At 40.6% G+C, this 17,920-nt stretch overlaps 1 protein-coding gene across 5 annotated transcripts in view; it reads right to left on the bottom strand.

Moving 5' to 3' along the window:
- The window catches only part of mid2 (midline 2), a 116,397-nt gene that overhangs the window by 29,014 nt on the left and 69,463 nt on the right, over positions 1-17,920 (bottom strand). For 4 of the 5 annotated variants that reach the window (XM_026358317.1, XM_026358318.1, XM_026358314.1 and 1 more), the window contains 2 exons: positions 10,357-10,422; positions 8,568-8,663 (listed from right to left, as the gene is read on the bottom strand). In XM_026358317.1, the coding sequence (XP_026214102.1) occupies positions 8,568-8,663; positions 10,357-10,422 (162 nt within the window). The remainder of the gene's footprint in view (positions 1-8,567; positions 8,664-10,356; positions 10,423-17,920) is intronic. The other variant, XM_026358319.1, reaches the window with a different exon arrangement.

Below are 17,920 nucleotides of genomic sequence, written 5' to 3'. Positions count from 1 at the left end.
CACTATATTACTGTGCACTCATGTCTGGATGTAGAATCTAAGATAAAGCTTGTACTGTGGCTGCAAATCATCCACAGTGATGACAGGAGTCACCACTGTATTTGTCAATTCAGACCACAAAAGACATTTTAGATTTACTCCGCAGTACACCCAGAAAGAAAAACAACCCAGCGCACTGACTGTGGGACACTTTCATTCAAAGAGACTTGAGAACTGTGCACAAAAGCCAAGCTGGAGAGGAGCAATTTCACAAACACTTCAACTAGAGGGTACCCATCAAACATGTCCTTAAACACCACAAAAATTCACAAACAACAAGCTGTTTCAACTGCTTCAGTAGATTTTATGATGTATTCTATAAAGTGCTGCTGTGCTGACAGTCCTCATATAGTAAAATAGCAGAGAGTGCTTTATGAAGGGAGACCCTCTAACTACTGTGACGGGGTGTGGCAATCTTAAAGTTATGCCTTGTGTGTCAATTTAACATTGAATCACTTTAAACACCCTCAGCTGCAGGGTACAGGGTTGAACCGAGGCAGGGGACTTTTGGATTTGAAAGAGCTACTTAAAAACTTACTGTACAGTAAGAAAACAAAAAGGAAAAAAACTGTTACTCTAGTGCTACTCCCTGGTTGTTAAATTACCTCCTTGGACCGGGGTTATTTAAATAAAATAACCACCTGTGGATTCTGTCTGTATTTTTATAGACCTAAATAATGCATGTATTCTATATCTTTTAACTTTTAGAATCGTACCTATATGTGCAGTATTCTCAGGTTAGCTACTGTTTGGCACTGCCTATGGGGTAATTCCTCTCATGTCTTGATTGATTAGTTCCTCCTGAAATTTTATATGGTTGTGACTTTCATGTGACTGCCATGCTGCATGCTATCGAACTGCTTACCGCAACAACCAAGTTCCATTAATCGCCCCACAAAGCTCATTACAACACGCAGATGCACTTAAGCCTCATTATTCTCACACACACACACACACACACAGAGGCACGCTAAGAGCCATCTAATGACTGCAGGTTAGTAATTAACCAGGATAAACTGTGAATTAGAACTGAGCTACTTGGTAGGTTTGGGTTAAGGAAACAATCTACACACAAATAGTTTTATTGCCAAGTTGGTTTTCACATGCAGGGAATTTGTCCGTGTTGACTTGGTGCAAAAACTAGTTATAATATGAGAAACACACATACATACACACACATAATCATAAATACAGTACATATATGCTCTGAGACTTGCAATGTAATCCTCCTTCTATTTCTCCTCGCTCACAATATTATCCTCTTCATTTTCTGCCAGCTCCTGACAATGTTATCCACTCCCACTCCCTTAGAAAAACACTCTCTCCAACTGTGCATCTCCCTATTCATCAGGCCCCTCTGCAGGTGCACTGAAATCACAGAGCCAAGACCACGTTAAAGTACAGAACTATTGTTGGAATATGTGAAGAATAGTCACAGCAAGCCTGCAAATCAAGAACCCCCGGTGTCAACAGGTGTTTTACTGGTGGGGTCGAAACCTGCTGCTGTTTTAACTAATATGCCCGGTTAAATAAAGGTTTTGAAACATCACTCCTTGCTCTGCCTGAGGCCTAGAGACTTTTCTTTCCTTAAATCATGCTTGCAAAGCCTGTGAAAATATGTGAAAAGACAAAAGGACTGAGGGAAAAAAGGCTGGAAAGAGTTGACGAGTACAGATTTAAGAAGGCGTAATAAAGGGCTTTTATTTTGAAAATGTGTGAAGACTTACCGCCTAATCACACTGGTCATGTGCATCTACTCATTCATTCTGCCATAATGAAGCTGATGATTATGATCAAATTGGGTGCCACATAGTGTGATCTGATAAATGTTAGATCAAAACAGCTGCCCAGGAAGCATCAGTAAGAGTAATCAGGAAGAAGTCTCCATCCACCACCTCTGGGTCTGAGGTTGCACTGAGAACATGCATATACTCCCATACAGCATCAGACTGAAGATTAGACTCGTGGCAGATTAAATGCCTTCGCCTGTTCTTGTATATAGTGTATAATAATACTAATGTGTATTACCGATGACTTAAAATGAAATAAAATAGGCAATGCCGCTACATTTCTTCAGGCTGTAGCTGACTCACAGTCACCAATCAACACCCACTCTGTGCTGTTTCAGCAAATAATGAAATGACTGATGTATGAGGACAAGCAAGTCACTCAAGTACTGTCAATCACACTAGAGGTGAGCTAAACCCAAATTGAGGCAAGTCTTTGCCTCTTAAGCGGCCTCGATATTGTGATATTGTGATTCAACACTGTAGCCGATCAGTAAGTCGTGATTTGGGAAAAAAATCTGTTGTCTCCAGATAAATAAACAGAACTGTGAGTTTTAATGATGTTTGCAATTCTCATTCAAAAAACCCTCACTGCTGCAACTCAATAATAATATCACAGAGCCTGGAAAACGCTGCTAAATTATCCGCCCACCCTGACATAGCAAATCCTAATTTATTTTTTTAAACTCAAAAATCTTTACAAACTGATGGTGTGTCAACAAGCATTGTTCAAACTCACACTACTTTTTACTTTCCTGGAGTTTTACCACAACTATGGTATGTATAAAAAATGATTTACAACGACAGCTTGTAGAATAAATGTGATATAACGATGTGCCAAGAGGAATATTTCAGTCCGTGTTTGCATTGTATGGGTCCCTGGAAGTGTTGACTGAAACAGAATGTATGAAATCATTTGCAGTCACATACAGTGTAAAAAAGTTTTTTAAGTTTTGAAGTAAAAAGAAGATCTTATTCTTTTCACTTCAAACCTACTCTATACCAACTACTACTCTATACTAGAACTACTCTATATCAGAAAGGTTGCACAGAGTTCAATCAAAAAAACTGTTGAAGCCTGGCAATGTTAATTTTATGCCAGCAGCTCTGCACTTGGATAACCTCAGCAGCTGTAGTCTAAGTATAGGTTCCAAAATGTAGTTTAAACCAGAACAGTCATAAACAACCAAAGATGATCATTTTAATAGTCTTTATAAGGCATCTGATGCTTTTATTAGATTGAAAGTAGACGAGAGCCTTTGATGGCAATGGCACACAAATCAAGTCCTGGATGTATCTGAACCAAAGATTTTTCAAAGTCCGGTCACTGATTTCCAGCAGAACTGTGTCAGAATGATATACAAGTAAAATGCACACGGAGACCCTTCATTTCATCGATAACATCTATTTGTGTACATCAAAATATAAACATCTGGAGCTACATCTGTGCACAACAAGCACAGACATTTAACAGTGGCCTTTACGGTTACCGAACTGAACTACTCTATACTAATGCGGCTCCCATTCCACACTCTGGGAGGAGCGGTCCAGGTTCAGAACAGCTCTTAACCTCTTGCTGACACCAGAACCCTCACATATTGAATTGATTCTCTGCTCATTCCACTCCCATCAGCCTGTCCCGTCTGACATTGTTCCACTCTTATTTCTATTCTACGTTTGTCTGACTGGACCCCGGCTCTGTCTGCTTCTCACTGACCAGCTCAATCTCTCTCTCTCTCTCGCACTGCCCCCCTCTCCTCCTTTACCTCCCCCCTGACATGGTGGTACGTATGAGATTCTCTGTGACAGCTTTATCAGCGAAGCTGTCGACAGATTCTCAGCGAAGCTGCCCACAGATTCTGGCAGAGTTCGTGGAGATTTATCAGACCCGAGTGGTGCCCGGCTTTAAAACGGCAAAGATGCAATGGATGCAATAGAGTAACAGAAGACTGTCCACTGAACAGCACCTTTTGGGATAAACATAACCTGGATGACTGAGAATATTCATAAAAGACCTTATAAACTGATACAAATCACAACAAGGACGAATATCACATTGACTTTATTTATTTCAGGGCACTTAGTGTCCTTTACTTTTCAACACATCTGCCAGGCACATTAATCACTGATTACCCATCATGGATATAGAGATGATAACATTAATCATCATAGATTAGTCATAGATAGTCTGTGCTGATATGAAGGAATTAATTCATTTTGTTGGAGTCGAGTTTTACGCCATGTTAGATGTCTCTAGTGATGTCTAAAACTAAAATATCTCAACAAATTGCGGATGCGTGACATGGCATGTCCAGATATTCATGCCCAGAGGATGAATCTTTGGCGATGACTGACTTTTCCTGTAGTCCTTTCAGGCATGACGCACAAGAAGGGACACTATATTCTGACATATCCCCCTTAAATAACACAATGCGGAGTCATAACGAACCAGTGTGACATTGGACTGGTGTTGTATGACTTGATTTGAAAATGTACCGTGTATTAGTTTGAGTTCAATTTTAGGCCATCATTTTATTTCTTTATGCCATCTGAGTTATGGACCCATTTATTGCTGCCACTGGAATAACACATGGCTTTAGAAACATCTCAAAGACAAACAGCATCAGCAAACTGTTGCACAGTCGCACCGATGCTCCAGTAGTAAGGTAAAGAGAGACGAGATGAGACCTGAGACAAAAGATTAGGCAGCATTAAAGCCATCTCCACACAGCTGATTCATATTCTGCACACAGTGGGATCAGCCTCAGTGTACACATACCTAGACAGGTCTTGGCTAATGACTTACAGCTCGTTGTTTAATCATTAGACATACATGTGTGATGATTAAATCCCCCAAGGCTTCTGTCTGATTCTTTCCTTTTTCCATTGGCCCTAACAAATACACACGCACACACACACACACTTACAACCTTAGAAGCGAGCTAATTTCCTCCCAGTAGCTCCAATCAGAAGCTGGAAAGAAGCTTTTTTCACTGCTTCCTCAAACAATCTTTACTCCACATAAGCGGTGTCTGGATGATACGTTCCCTACGGTGAGATATGCGACCTACGCCTTTTTAGGGAGTGTCCTCATTAAAAAAGCCGCCAGTGAATACGTCTTGTCACAACACAATGTCTGCTACAGGAGACTTAGCTGATCTACCACCTGAGCGAGCACAAATATAGAAAGTCAAGTAATGAGAAACAGTGAGACAGAAAGACAAAATCTGTCTAATCTGTCAAGCTGCAGGAGGAATCCTGAGGAGAGGGATGTTAAACGCAAATCAAGAGCTTCACTACGCTGACAACGTTCCGAGTCTCAAGTGCACAAGCTTTTAAGGAGGTATTATGTAAGTATGAAAGAGGGGTCTCCCTGGGAATTAAACAGAAATCTGCTCGAACCTCGTACAATGACGAGAAAAAAGACAGCGTGGATCCTTTGAGATGCCCATTTGAAAAAAAAAAAAAAAACTGCTGCTACAAAATGGTGGCGAGAAATGAAAATAAGACTCACTAAGAAACTTTGAAAATATGGCAGGACTTTGGTTTCTAAAGGTATATGAGCAGTAAGTTAAGTAAAGACATTAAGTAACATGCACACGTTTGCTTAAGTCTGGAAGGAAAGGGACTGTTATACTGCATGCTACTTCAAATGTGCTAATATATAATATCATTTTAGCATATTAATTATTATATTTTATATTCTGACATGTTAAATTAGCTCAATATTTATTGAAATTTAAACAAACTCTGGCAACAGGTAGCATATGTTATTATCGCAGCTTTATCTTTGGTTCTGAATCTTAGTATAGTATCATTCACCACTATACTGTTGTCTATTCAATATCAAAGTGGTTTTAGGGGGAAAGGCTCTTTGCTAAACAGCCTTTGTGAGAGTCTCTTCTGTGCTGCCTATTAATATCCAGTTAAAGTCTCTGCCGTTGAATGGGTAATGGTGATATTAGAGACGCTAGCCGAACAACAATCAAATGCCCAAGAATCACGTCGCCCGCTTGACGTTTTCAAGAACACTGAACACGAGTCTGATTGCATTAACCACAGCAGATTTAGCGCTGCTACACCAAATATTATGATAACAAAAGAGGTCTCCCATGAAAAAAAACATCCTACTTTTCATTAAAACAGTGCATCTCTTGTAAGACTGGAGAAAAGATAACTCCCCGAAGAGAACCCCGGGAGAGCGGCGCTGCATCGCTGCAGTGTGTGTGCTGACACTCTGGAAGCTGATACACTGTGTTTGATCATATTTTCGGCACCAATACAGGATGATGCAAACACGAAGGAGAAGAATCCAGGTCACGTTCAAAGCCTTTCAGAGACTTTCTTACTTTGCACACACTTCTCTCACTCCATCAAATCTCTCTCTTTAAAAAAAAAAAAAAAAAAAAAAAAAAATCCCAGTCTGTATTGTATTGCATTACAGCTGAGAGCTCTCTTCCACACAGTGCCTGTATCTGTTTTGGTCATTGGCAGTCACGCTAACACGTCTTCTTTATGTCTCTGTCTGCCTGCCCTCTGAACCCTGCTCTTTCCTATCATTTTATCTTTGGCTTTTGTTTTCTTATTTTTTGCCTGACTGCCTTTCCTCCAGTTTCCTAGCAGTGCTCCATCTTTCTCCATCCTCTTCTCCTCATTTGTCCTCCTCTCCTCTCGTCTCTCCTCTTGCCATCTATGAAGAGTCACTGCACAGTGAAGTGAACTCACCGGAAAAAAATGCTGCCCCATTCCTCCAGTCAATAATTAGACTAGCCTTTTGACACCGAAAGGGTACAAACAGGACGAGGAAACGTACAGTTTCTTTTGATAATTTGCATAAAAGTCAATGGAGCGTGTTTCCTCCATGCTATTGCTCCTCATTTCATTTTGATGAATAAGTGATGAGATTCTGCTGTTGTCGCTATCAGTGGCAGACCATTTGTATGCAGACGGTGACAAAAGAAGAAAGACTTCTTTTTCTGTCTGTGCACTGTTCATGAACAGTTTGCCCGTAGTTAATGAGTCACGCTGCCATCATTTAATTTTGATTGGGTGAGCGACCGCATGAATTGCGTTCCGTGGGCCTCTGAGTACTTGGAGAAAATGGAGGCAGGCCCGGCTAATAAGAAATGAACTGCACACCGAGTGATGGTGGCACTGAAGTGCATTTGTCCATTAATGTCAAATCTCACAGGGAAATTAATTAAGAAGGAGCATGTTAAGACATAAAGTTTGTGTGTTTATGCATGCACGTGTCGTCGGTGTAGCTCAGACAACTTGTTAGATGAGCATTAGCACTCTCTTGCTTTACATGGCTGACTTTGCACGCGCATTAAATCACAGCAGGAGCCCAAATGAAAGAGGTCAACTGTGACATGATTGGCTGGGCTATAATTTTGCTGCAGACAGGTACGGGTTTAAGTTAGGACACCGGAGTGCAAACACTCCCTCGAGGTTGTCACTAAATCCTGCCTGGTGAGCTGTGAAACATCTCTGGCTTGTGACAAGTCAAATAAAGTTTTCTCTTCAAAGATATATGCCGTTTGACAGATAATCTCATCTGCTTTGACTGGGGAGCATAAATTCCTTGTGTGGGTGGTGTCAGTGGGAATTACACTGTTGAGCGTTACAACGGTTATTCATCCTCAAGGTGGGAGATGCATGAAGACCCAGCCTCAATGTATTACTAGCTACAGCTCAGACATTGACCTTGAAGTGCCACAAAACCTGTTTGACACAGTTAAAGCATTACATGCAGCTCTTAGCACCTTGAAAGTAGGGAGTACCGCATGAGAGCTTTCGGATGTAGCTTTGCCAACAGTGAAGTGATCATTCCGATGTCTGGAGTTGTCCGAATTACATAACAACAGTTTGGGAATGGATGTTTGCTTGGGGCTACACCAGCTCACCCTTTGTTATTGAGTCATAGTTTGAATCAAATTGCCCGAAGTTCTTCTATTGACTCAGTACAAGAGGTCACTGAGACCCTGACCTGCACTGCTCTGCATCAGTCATTTCACTGATTGTAATTTTATGCTGTATAAATCCAAAGTACCAACAATGCAGTAAACAGTCTGCTGTCTGCTCTGTGTCTTAGGAATAGTTTGTTCTTGTCTTTGGATTCCAAGTAATATTTCTTCAGTATGAAGTGTGAAAAATTGGTGTCGTGCTGACCTTTTTTCAACCCACTTTCTAGAACTAAAATTCACTTTCAATGTTGAGACTTTAGTGATTAATATTTCATCAGCAGCAGGTGAAGGGTACTGATAGAATTGGGTTTTTTATTTTATTGCTGACATAACCACAACCATGATCTAGAAGGGGACTGAGGTTTTTAATAAAAGGAAAGCAAGAGAAAGAAGCCACTGCACTTCCTTAATCAAAAGTTTTTGCACTGTATTAGATGAAATGCACAGAGCATTGGGTAGAGGCAGTAAGCTGTATTGTAAACAATCAATAAGGGTGACAGAATTGACCAATGTGTCTCAGACAGAGACGGATAAAGAAATGAAATATGCAAGATAAGGCCTCAAAACCTTTATTTATTGTATCTTATCAGAGTCAATTATGAGCCAGGAAACAAAAACTGAAACTTTGGCTTCATATTTATTTAGTTTTAAACAGAAAGATTAGATCAATTTATCACAAGTATTATCTGAAAGCCCCAACATTTTTTACTTATGTCTACTAGAACCATGCTTCCGGTAAACTACTAAAGACACAAAGGTTTGATAGATGGCATACCTCGACCTGTTGACAGATCTGGATGAGCTTTGCCATTTGGTTCTCCAGTTCACTGTTCCTCTTCACCAGGTTTGTCAGGTTGTTCTCCAGAGTTTGCTGTTTGGAGAAAGAAACAAAAAGGAGGAAGAGGAGAAAGAAGAACAGGAGGAGGAAAACAAGAAACAAGGGGACAAGACAAAACATTAGCAGAGATGTCAGAGTCTGCATGGGCAGGACAGGTGAGAGTGTGGATACATCAACAACATGTCTGCCAGTGTGAACTGAGATTTTAAATATTCAGCTTTGGAAAAAGGCCACATTGATTTATGATTATAATGCCTGAACATACAATTGTTTTCATAAATCTGACAACCTAGACATAAAAACACAGATTATTTTGCATGTATCTGTGCTTTAAATTCAGATGTACATGATGCATCATCGTGTCTGCTGTATCAGTGCCTGTCAGCAACCTAATGCCAATAAGCACTAGCTCGAGTATATCTCGTGCCTACTGTTTTCTATATTGATGCTCTAATCTGCTTGTTGTTCTCCTGTTTATGGCCTGAGGTTTGGATAATAGCATATGAAAACCATGCAAAAAAAATCTCACCATAAAAAAAAACATAGTTCATTAAATGGGCCCATAGGATAGTTTTCTGTTAAAAATAATGCAGGATGGTTGAAGGATGGTGAGTTTCTATCCTAGTGGTTCTGAAACAATGCAATAATTGTACTATTTTGCCTGAAAAGATTATGTTGAAAAACAAAAACAAACAACACTTCTGTGCAATGTGAAATTACATATGTATGAATTTATCAATAATAAAAGGTACAAGAAAGAGTACGAACTGACTATTTGTACAAAAGCACTTATTCTTCAAATGTCTAAGGCTTACATATTTTAATAAAAAATAAAATTAATTGTGTACTTAGAATAGTAAAAGAATATCTATAGCTGAGTTCAGGCAAATGAGCCTAGACTGACTAGACTAGTCCTTGCAATCAGTTTTTGAAACTAAATATACATTAACGAAGAAAACAATGTTGGTCAAATTGTTTTATAATGCACTGTCAGTAATATGATGATTTACTTCAAATCAAAAACCAAAACAAAACACACAAAAAACACCAATATGATCCCTCAAAAAAGACACCAACCAACCTCCACTGAGTATATTAATGATCAAACACTTAATTATTATCCTTAAACTGTGACTGTTTGCCAAATGCAAAACAAAAGGCACACACAAACAAACTCACTCCAACACATACAGTACAAAAGATGAAAATGGCAACAAGCAAATGAGCCAAAAAGAGAACGGTCGTTCAAAGGGAGCAAATCAACGATGGCGGTGACATCGATGGGCATCAAAACAACATCAACATTAACAACAACAACAACCACAGCTGCAAAAAGAACAGCAAAACAAAGCAGCAGACAAGCGGCGAGTGTTTGAAGAAGCTCTGCTCATGCAAGTGAATGGGAGGTGGGCTGGAAAAGCACCTGGCCACGACTCTGGATGTCTCCCTGTGCTGTGTGTGTGTGTGTGTCTGTCTGTCTGTCACGCAGCCTCCCTGCTTTTCAATATCTCCTCTGCCTGTCGCTCACTCTTATTTACCCCGCTTGTTTGTCTGTTTTTGACTTGGCACCCATTTAATAATTTATCTGCCTGCTTATCTCCCTCCCTGCATCCCTTCCTTCCATCCAGGTGTCTACCTGTGTGCCTGTCTGACTCTCTACGTCCCAACAGTGGGGATGGGGAGGAGGAGGGGTGGTGGGTTGTTAAAAGGCAGCCAGGGAACTCACCGCAGCGCTTGTCTTTGAAGCCTCCATTACCGCATCTGACACTCTGCCCGGGCTCACCTGATAAGCCTACGAACACACACACACACACACACACACATACACCCACATAAGTTCACACATAAACACACACGCAGACAAGCCTGAACGCCCGACGTCTGCCACCAGCAACCGAGAGGAGAACCTCTCCTTGATAAATGTGCCACAAACACTCATCTTATGGTTTCAAGCATGGTCATGAATGCAGATGAGACGGTGTGGCTTTAAATATTAGTTCTCTTGAAGCCGTTACTGGAGTTCAGCTCCGCTGGAATGAGCATTTGGTTGTTGGGTTGCAGCCTTGAGTGTGTGTGAGGGAGTTTGAAGTGGAACATCAATGAGAGGGGACAGATGGGTCATTAATTAGCAAGCTTGAGACAAAGATGATTAATACATCAGAACACAGTTGCCTCCCATGAGACTGCAGGGAAACAAACTTCTCTGTCCTCGACATACATACACGCATGTGCGTGTGTTTGTTTATGCTCATGTCTGAGTCACATTGTCCATTTAGGGGACATCATGTCATCAGAGACGTGTATGTCTCTGTGTAGGTGAATCATGTCTGCTAATAATTGTATTTGCAGGTAAACAAAGTGCGAGAAGAAGAGTGTATCCCCCTATAAGTTATATGTGTTGAGGTCTGCCTGAATTGTGTCGGCACTCCTGTGACTTCAGCCCAGCAGGCAGGACGAGTAGCAGAGAGCGAGAGAGAGACAGAGAGAGAGAGCAAGAGAGAGTGAGAGAGGGGCAAGCAGAGCAACCGTCAACAAGAAAGTCATTAAAACACAAAACAGACATCAAAGACAGCCAGAACCACTCAGAGATAGAATGAAGGAGGAGTGGAGGGAAAAAACATGGATAAAGGGCGCAGTGGAGGGAGAAAAGAGTGCCTTGGGTGCCAGCAAGTGTTGGATGGGTAGTGACACGCAGAAGGTGGCAAAATTAAATGTCAACCCAACACAGGATAACATTTTTATAATATGATATGATGGCTTATGCAATCCAAATTATTATCAGAAAAGCTAGTGCAACTGTTTGGAGCTTGTAAAGACACTGGGTTGCAGCAGCTATTCATAAAAATAACTCAAGTTGTGAGTGAAGCGAGCTTCACAGTACGAGCAGCAGTACAGCGTTTGATTTTGCCAACCTAACCAACCATTATATTACATAATTTGATGCAAGTTGGGGTATTGGTGTGAACTGTGTTGGATATGTTGACTGTAGTAATAGTAATATGCAAATAGGTTATACATATCACATAATTCACTCTGCAGTCTAAATAGGCAGTGTATTAACAAGTTTAGTCAACTTTAGCTTTGTCAGTCAGATTAAACAAAAATTACAGTGACAGATGGAGAGTGGACACGAAGGGAAACGGGGCTAAATGGACTAGTGAAAGAAAGGTGGAGTAAGGTGAAGCAGAGGGAGCAGAGGTGAAGCCGAAGAACGAGGATGAGCGAGGAGGAAATCAAGCAGAACGTCAAACAGAAATGAGCGATGAATTGCATTTTAGTTGCTTTAAGTACGTGATAGGGTCTGCCGGGGTAGACGGGGTTATTAACATAGGGTAATAACATTCATTCGCCGATTCAGCTTTGGATGTCGTACTGTAAGGGTGCAACAGAGAGAACGGAGAGAGCTGATGAGATGGAAATAGGCATGAGGCCTGTGCTGAGCGGGGCAGCTTGGCAGAGCAGCTCCAGTCTGGCCGGCCCTCTAATTCAGGCTTCTGTCTCCTCTGCGGGTCTCTTTTCCCTCGTTATCTGTCTTTCTGTCACTCTGTACCACTCTCTCCTTTCTACTGTGTCTCTCCTTTCCCTCTAACCTGACTTTCTGTCTCCTGCCTCACTTTGTGCCTTGCTACTTCAGTCCTTATTCTGTCCGTCTCGGCACAGTTACAACTGCAGCTGCTGACAGTCCATCATCTTAGGTTAGATCACCACCCCCTCATACGACATAGAGTGTTGAGGGACTGCAGGGTCTCATTTCTTTATAGATGGTTTCTCTTTGAAACAAAAACAACAGATCCCTATTTATATTACAGCAAGGACTGGAGAGAGGGATTGTGGGTGAAAGAAATCATACGTCCTTGTCACAAAAGTTTTTTATATGATGAAGAGTTTACTGAACATACAGTACATGCAACTCAAGTTCAAAAAATAAATACAGTAGAAAGTTCTATGAGGATCCAACAAGTCATTAACTAATTTCTTCACAAGTGTCTGCATTTCTCCTCTGTCGTAACATGTGACAGTAACTGTGGCAAATTAACAATAGGCAATTTCAGAAATCATATTACGGTAATCCAATTACACTGTAATGTGTTACTCCCCAACCCGGGGCATGGGTTGAGCTCATTGCTACTTTGCTACAGGAACATTCAAAGACTTTCAACTGAGGTTAAATTCAGGTTCAAGAATGGAGGAGACAGCAAGAGAGACAGTAGGAGAGGCCACGTGTAATGAAATTCCACAAAGAAGAAGGTTGTATTCTCAATATTAGGAAGCCCTGTATATCTTACTTAACAAGATGGCTCTGTCCAGCAGCTGAATCTGTGAGTCATTACAACGAGGTGACAACAGAAACGCAACCGCCATCACGACGAAAACAGAACAAAATGCCCCGAAGCTAAGTATCCAACTTCAAAGTGGGTTTTCTTTTAATTAATTTGGGATCCTCCCTCGTGCACAAGAGAAACAACAAGACTGAAATGAAAGTGAAAGAAAGAGGGGAAGATTAAACCTGACAATGAGAAACAGAACAGACCAAGCTCACTTTACAGCTGTTGTTAACAAGAGGCTTTTCAGACTCTGGACGTGTCAGTAACACGAGCCTTCTGGGAAACTGGGTTTTTGTCTGAGGATAATATTCCATAGGGCAGAACTCTTGAGACTTATGAACTGTAGGAAAGTATAATAAAGGGGGAGTCACACTTGTCTTATAACCCGCTGGCTGGGCCACAATTGATGAGACCAGTAGGGATGCTTAAAGCTAACTCAAATGTGAACACTTTTAAACACGTTTAAATCTCACCAGCAGGAGCTGTTGATTTGTGCATTTTGACTGTGCTCGTGGTGGACTGAGCAACTACCCACAATTCAACATGGAAAATAAATATACAAAAAACCAAAACAACATTTAAAAGTATGGTATTAACATGCGCCAGATGTTTGAGTGTCTTCTTGTGACCTTCAAACTAAAAGTGAGGCGCAGCCATAGAAAGAAGCAGCTGGGTAGCGAGATGATGCTCACTTTCATTTATAAGTCTTCTGGGGGAGTTTAAATAAAATAATAAAAAAAAAAAAGCAGAAGAAAGGAACCAGGGAAGGGTAAGGAAGGACACGTCTAGTGCAACTGTGAATCTCAGGATTCTGCTTCATAAACCCCAATAGTTTTTTCCCTTCAGGCTCACTGTATGAAAATAAGCCATCTGAAAATGAACATAAATCCTACAGTAATTTGAGGTTTTAGCCACGTGAGAGGACAAGGATCGGGACATTTCTCCATAGGTTTAAAAGGGAATAATGAATCGTCATGGCTACTGAACAGCAGAGAGACGGCCAGACACAAGCTGGCATCTGATGTTGTTTATGTCCCGTGAGCCTATGTGTGCTTTTAGCTTCCCAATTATTTGTTCGGGTCAGGGACAGAAAGACCCAAGACTACTAAAAAACAAAGAAAAAAAAAAAGTAAAAGTAAACACAGAAACAGATGCTACATAAAACACGCAGCCCTGATGATTTCCCAGCCTTCTACGTCTTTATTTGACAATTTCATATCAGATTACAGGCGCAGGATACTGTGATATTTGAATGTCAAGTGATGGAAATGTAATACTGTGGATTAGAGAGGCCTGGGCTGAGATGAAGTGGGGTTAGCAGAAAACAGTGATATGGTTGAATGGGCTTAAAGGATATTCCTGTTTCATTCCTGTGGGCCTGCATTGGATTTTTTTTTTTTCCTTTTTCTTTTGAAATAGAGCAATTCGGCTTCATGGATTAATACAGAGAAAGGAAAATAACACATATACAAGTGGCTTGGCTGGTGTTCAATGCGATCGATATCTCTGAGAGAGAGAGAGAACGGCTGCTTTTTTTTTTTTTTTTACACTAATTGTGTTGTCTTAACTGTCTGTATCTTTAAAATGAGCGTAGTGTAGCAGCAGACCAATAAACACACGTTTGATATGTTAACCATCAAACAAACGAGACCCTAGGTTTGAGCTTGAAATTCACAAAGAACTGATTATAAATATCTTTCTTTTACACTCGAGACATGGAGGTAAACGATCAGCTACAGATCCCGTGGTGTGCGGTATTTTTATGGACTATGAATAAAAATGAAATGTATATTTAATTCGTACATCTGGCTTGTCACATGTCATGACTTGACTTGTACTGTATTTCTGATAAAAATGGAATTTACACAGAAGATGTCAAAGCCTGAACTCAAATCCCACTGATGCAACAGATACTGTATCTTTCTTATGTGTTTGAAGCTATTTCAGCTCTTATCTAGGTTATGTGTGTGTGTGTGTGTGTGTGTGTGTGTGTGTGTGTGTGTGTGCAGCTCTCGTGTGTTTATTGATTTGTGAACCTCTTCCATCCCACAGACACCAGAGCCTACAGTAGATTTTAAATCAGCAGGTGTTGATAGTTTCATCATCTGACACAAACACAGTTCATATCCAAACTTTGTTATCCACGTCCAGCCTTACCTAGAGCGGGTGATATCGTTAGGTATGGGCTTCTGGCTGAGGACTAGATAAGGGCTAATTCTGACCTGAAGACTTGAACTGTACCTCCATCCAAAGCTTTAAAGAGTAGCAACAGGGTTTTGAATAAAATATTAACTTTCAAGATGCTTCACACTATGATAAGTCCAGAGAAAGAAGAAGTGCAGCTTGACACCTATCGTCAACTAAATCAGCTGTGATAAGGTTTTGAAATGTGTCTGATCTTTTCAGGTTGTAGCACTGAAAGGGAGCTAGACTGCAAGATACACATGAATGGACATGACCGTAAACAACTGTGGAGGGTGCACTGTGCATCTATGGGTTCGTTGTATTGCTCGGCATGCTTTGCCCACAGATAACGGTCCATACAATGACAACGTTGAACACACATATCTGTCTGCATAACAAGATACTAACTATACACATAACCTATATCACAAGAAGATATAATGTAGGAAGCAAATGTCCCCAGTCCCACAGTCACATACTAAACTAGTCACAATACAATCAATGCATAGATATGAAGTTGATATTGACCTATGGTAGGTAGGGTAGACAGCAATACAGTGAATCCCTGCCTGACAAGATACAATCTTGTAGTTCACTTTTCTCTGACTTCCTTAAAATCAGAAAGGTCAACTAGTATTTTGGTGTTTACATTTGAGAGTGTGTATGGACCCTGGTCTATGTATGTACATCGACCCGGGACTACATCTCAATCCTTTGCACATTAATAACCAATAAATACATACTTTGTGTACTGTAAACATTTTGGAAATACAGTATTTGGAAAAGACGCCATGAGTAAGAACACAACACAGCTGGTTAAGGAGGATTTCTGGGACTTGTCCTTGTGTTCACCTCCTAACGCAAAGTGCAGCCTGTAGCATGATAAGTTCCTCTCGTCACTTCTTCCTCTCTTGATTGGTTTCCATTGCAAATGGATTTTAGATACCCAAATTAATTTAGCCAAAATACCTGCTTAGCTCCTGCACAAAAAAACAGACGATGAGGCAGAGAAAGAGACAATGACAGAAAGAAAGAAACGATGCCTTACAGCAAGAGAGAGACACACAGATAGACAGGCAGCACACAGTCATGTTTCACTGGCTCTAATACAATTATCTAGCTGCTGGCTTGTTGGTATATTCATATGACACAGTTATTCAATTTATCTTATTTTTTAAAAATGTAATAACAGAGAGAGCAGTGTGTTGGGTCTGAGTCATTCTGACTGATGGGAACCCAGAGGCCGTTGCTCGGCTCTGTGTTTCTAAAACTCTCTGAGTCATTTCTGGAGTGAAAAATGTTCAACAGAATACCATCTTTTCAGAAAATTACAGCTCTAATTTTCCACCTATTTTGTCGCCCAAAGAGTGGACGTAAAAAAAAAAAAAGAAGGTTCATACTTTCATTAAATTCAGTCCAAGGTTTTTGTACACAACTATTCCAGAGTTGAGTGTTTCGTAGACACTTTACTGTGCAAGCACATTACTAACTGAAACTAAAACGGAGGTGCGTGATAGACAAAAAAAGATTAAGCTATTTTATTAGTGTCACTAATTTGGATTTGTTAGTTGAAAGTTTTGAACACAATGACGCAAAGCCAGGTCCACAGCACCCACAGGTGGTCACAAAGATGTGCCGCATACACACCCACAAATATTGCAGCATAATGAGTGACTGCAGAAGATGTTTGGCAAGAAGAAAAGGAATCGGATTGCTTATCTGGGTGCAGAGTCCTTAAAATCCAAAGTATAGACGTTTTATATGATTTGTATTCCTAAATAATTCATGCATAAATGCATAAACATAAAACTACCTCATGTTATTTTGTGCTCAGTGAAGCCAGTGATTTCAATATCAGCTTTACAATATGACTGCGTGAATCTCATATTGACAGCTTTTACTTTAACAACTGGAATCACTATGTGCCTCGGATTAAGTGCTATAATCCTATTTGATTTCAGCTGCACCCAGCATTGTGTAAAAAGTTCCCATCGAAGTGCGATAAGCACAGCTGTCAGCAGCGCCTAGTTAGCTGATCCAAAAAGAACACTGTGCTAAAACCAAGGTGTTGTTCTCACTAAACCTTCCCTAAAGCCTTTAAGCATCGAGGCATCCACCCAAAGTGAGGAAGAGAGAAAGAGTCTTTCCGATGACAAAAAGGTCACATTTGTTTTTTTTCTCTTTATAAAACTGATGTGAATTTTTGGCAGCGGTGAAGAAACTGCTGATCTTCACGCTCTCAGGTTCAAATGAATTCTATTGGGTTTTGTTATTACTAAAGATAAGCTCGCTATCACCCTCTTCTAGTTGACAATTTCACATTCAATTGACTTTAAAATGATGCCGCAAACAATACATGAGCCTGCTACATTTTGGGAAATCAGAACCTGCTGTCCATTAAAGCTGCACATACAGTGTTCACGGTATAAACCGGTGAGACATTTTTCAATTACTGCACACATTTTGCTTGGCCCCTCTCTGACTTGTCACCACCGCATTATGCTTGCTGTTCCTCATTAGATTTTATCTTTACGGAAAACAAAGAGTTATTGAAAGCCACTGGGAAACACTGATAGAGTTGGTGTTGGCAGCTGGTGTTTCATTCCCTTAAGATACAGACATTCAGAGCTGTGCAGACTTTGCTTGTGCAAACGCAATGAATAACTGAAATGACAGTTGTGAGGTTTTCATCTTGGCCCCACAGCTTCAAGAGTCCTTGACGGTGTTTTACCATATCACTCGTGGCAAAGTGACACACCAGATAATCTCACTTCTAACACG

This window comes from Anabas testudineus, chromosome 10, assembly GCF_900324465.2.
Source record: "Anabas testudineus chromosome 10, fAnaTes1.2, whole genome shotgun sequence".
Lineage (NCBI taxonomy): Eukaryota > Metazoa > Chordata > Actinopteri > Anabantiformes > Anabantidae > Anabas > Anabas testudineus.
Note: the sequence above shows the minus strand (reverse complement) of the source record. Positions and strands in the feature narration are given on the sequence as shown.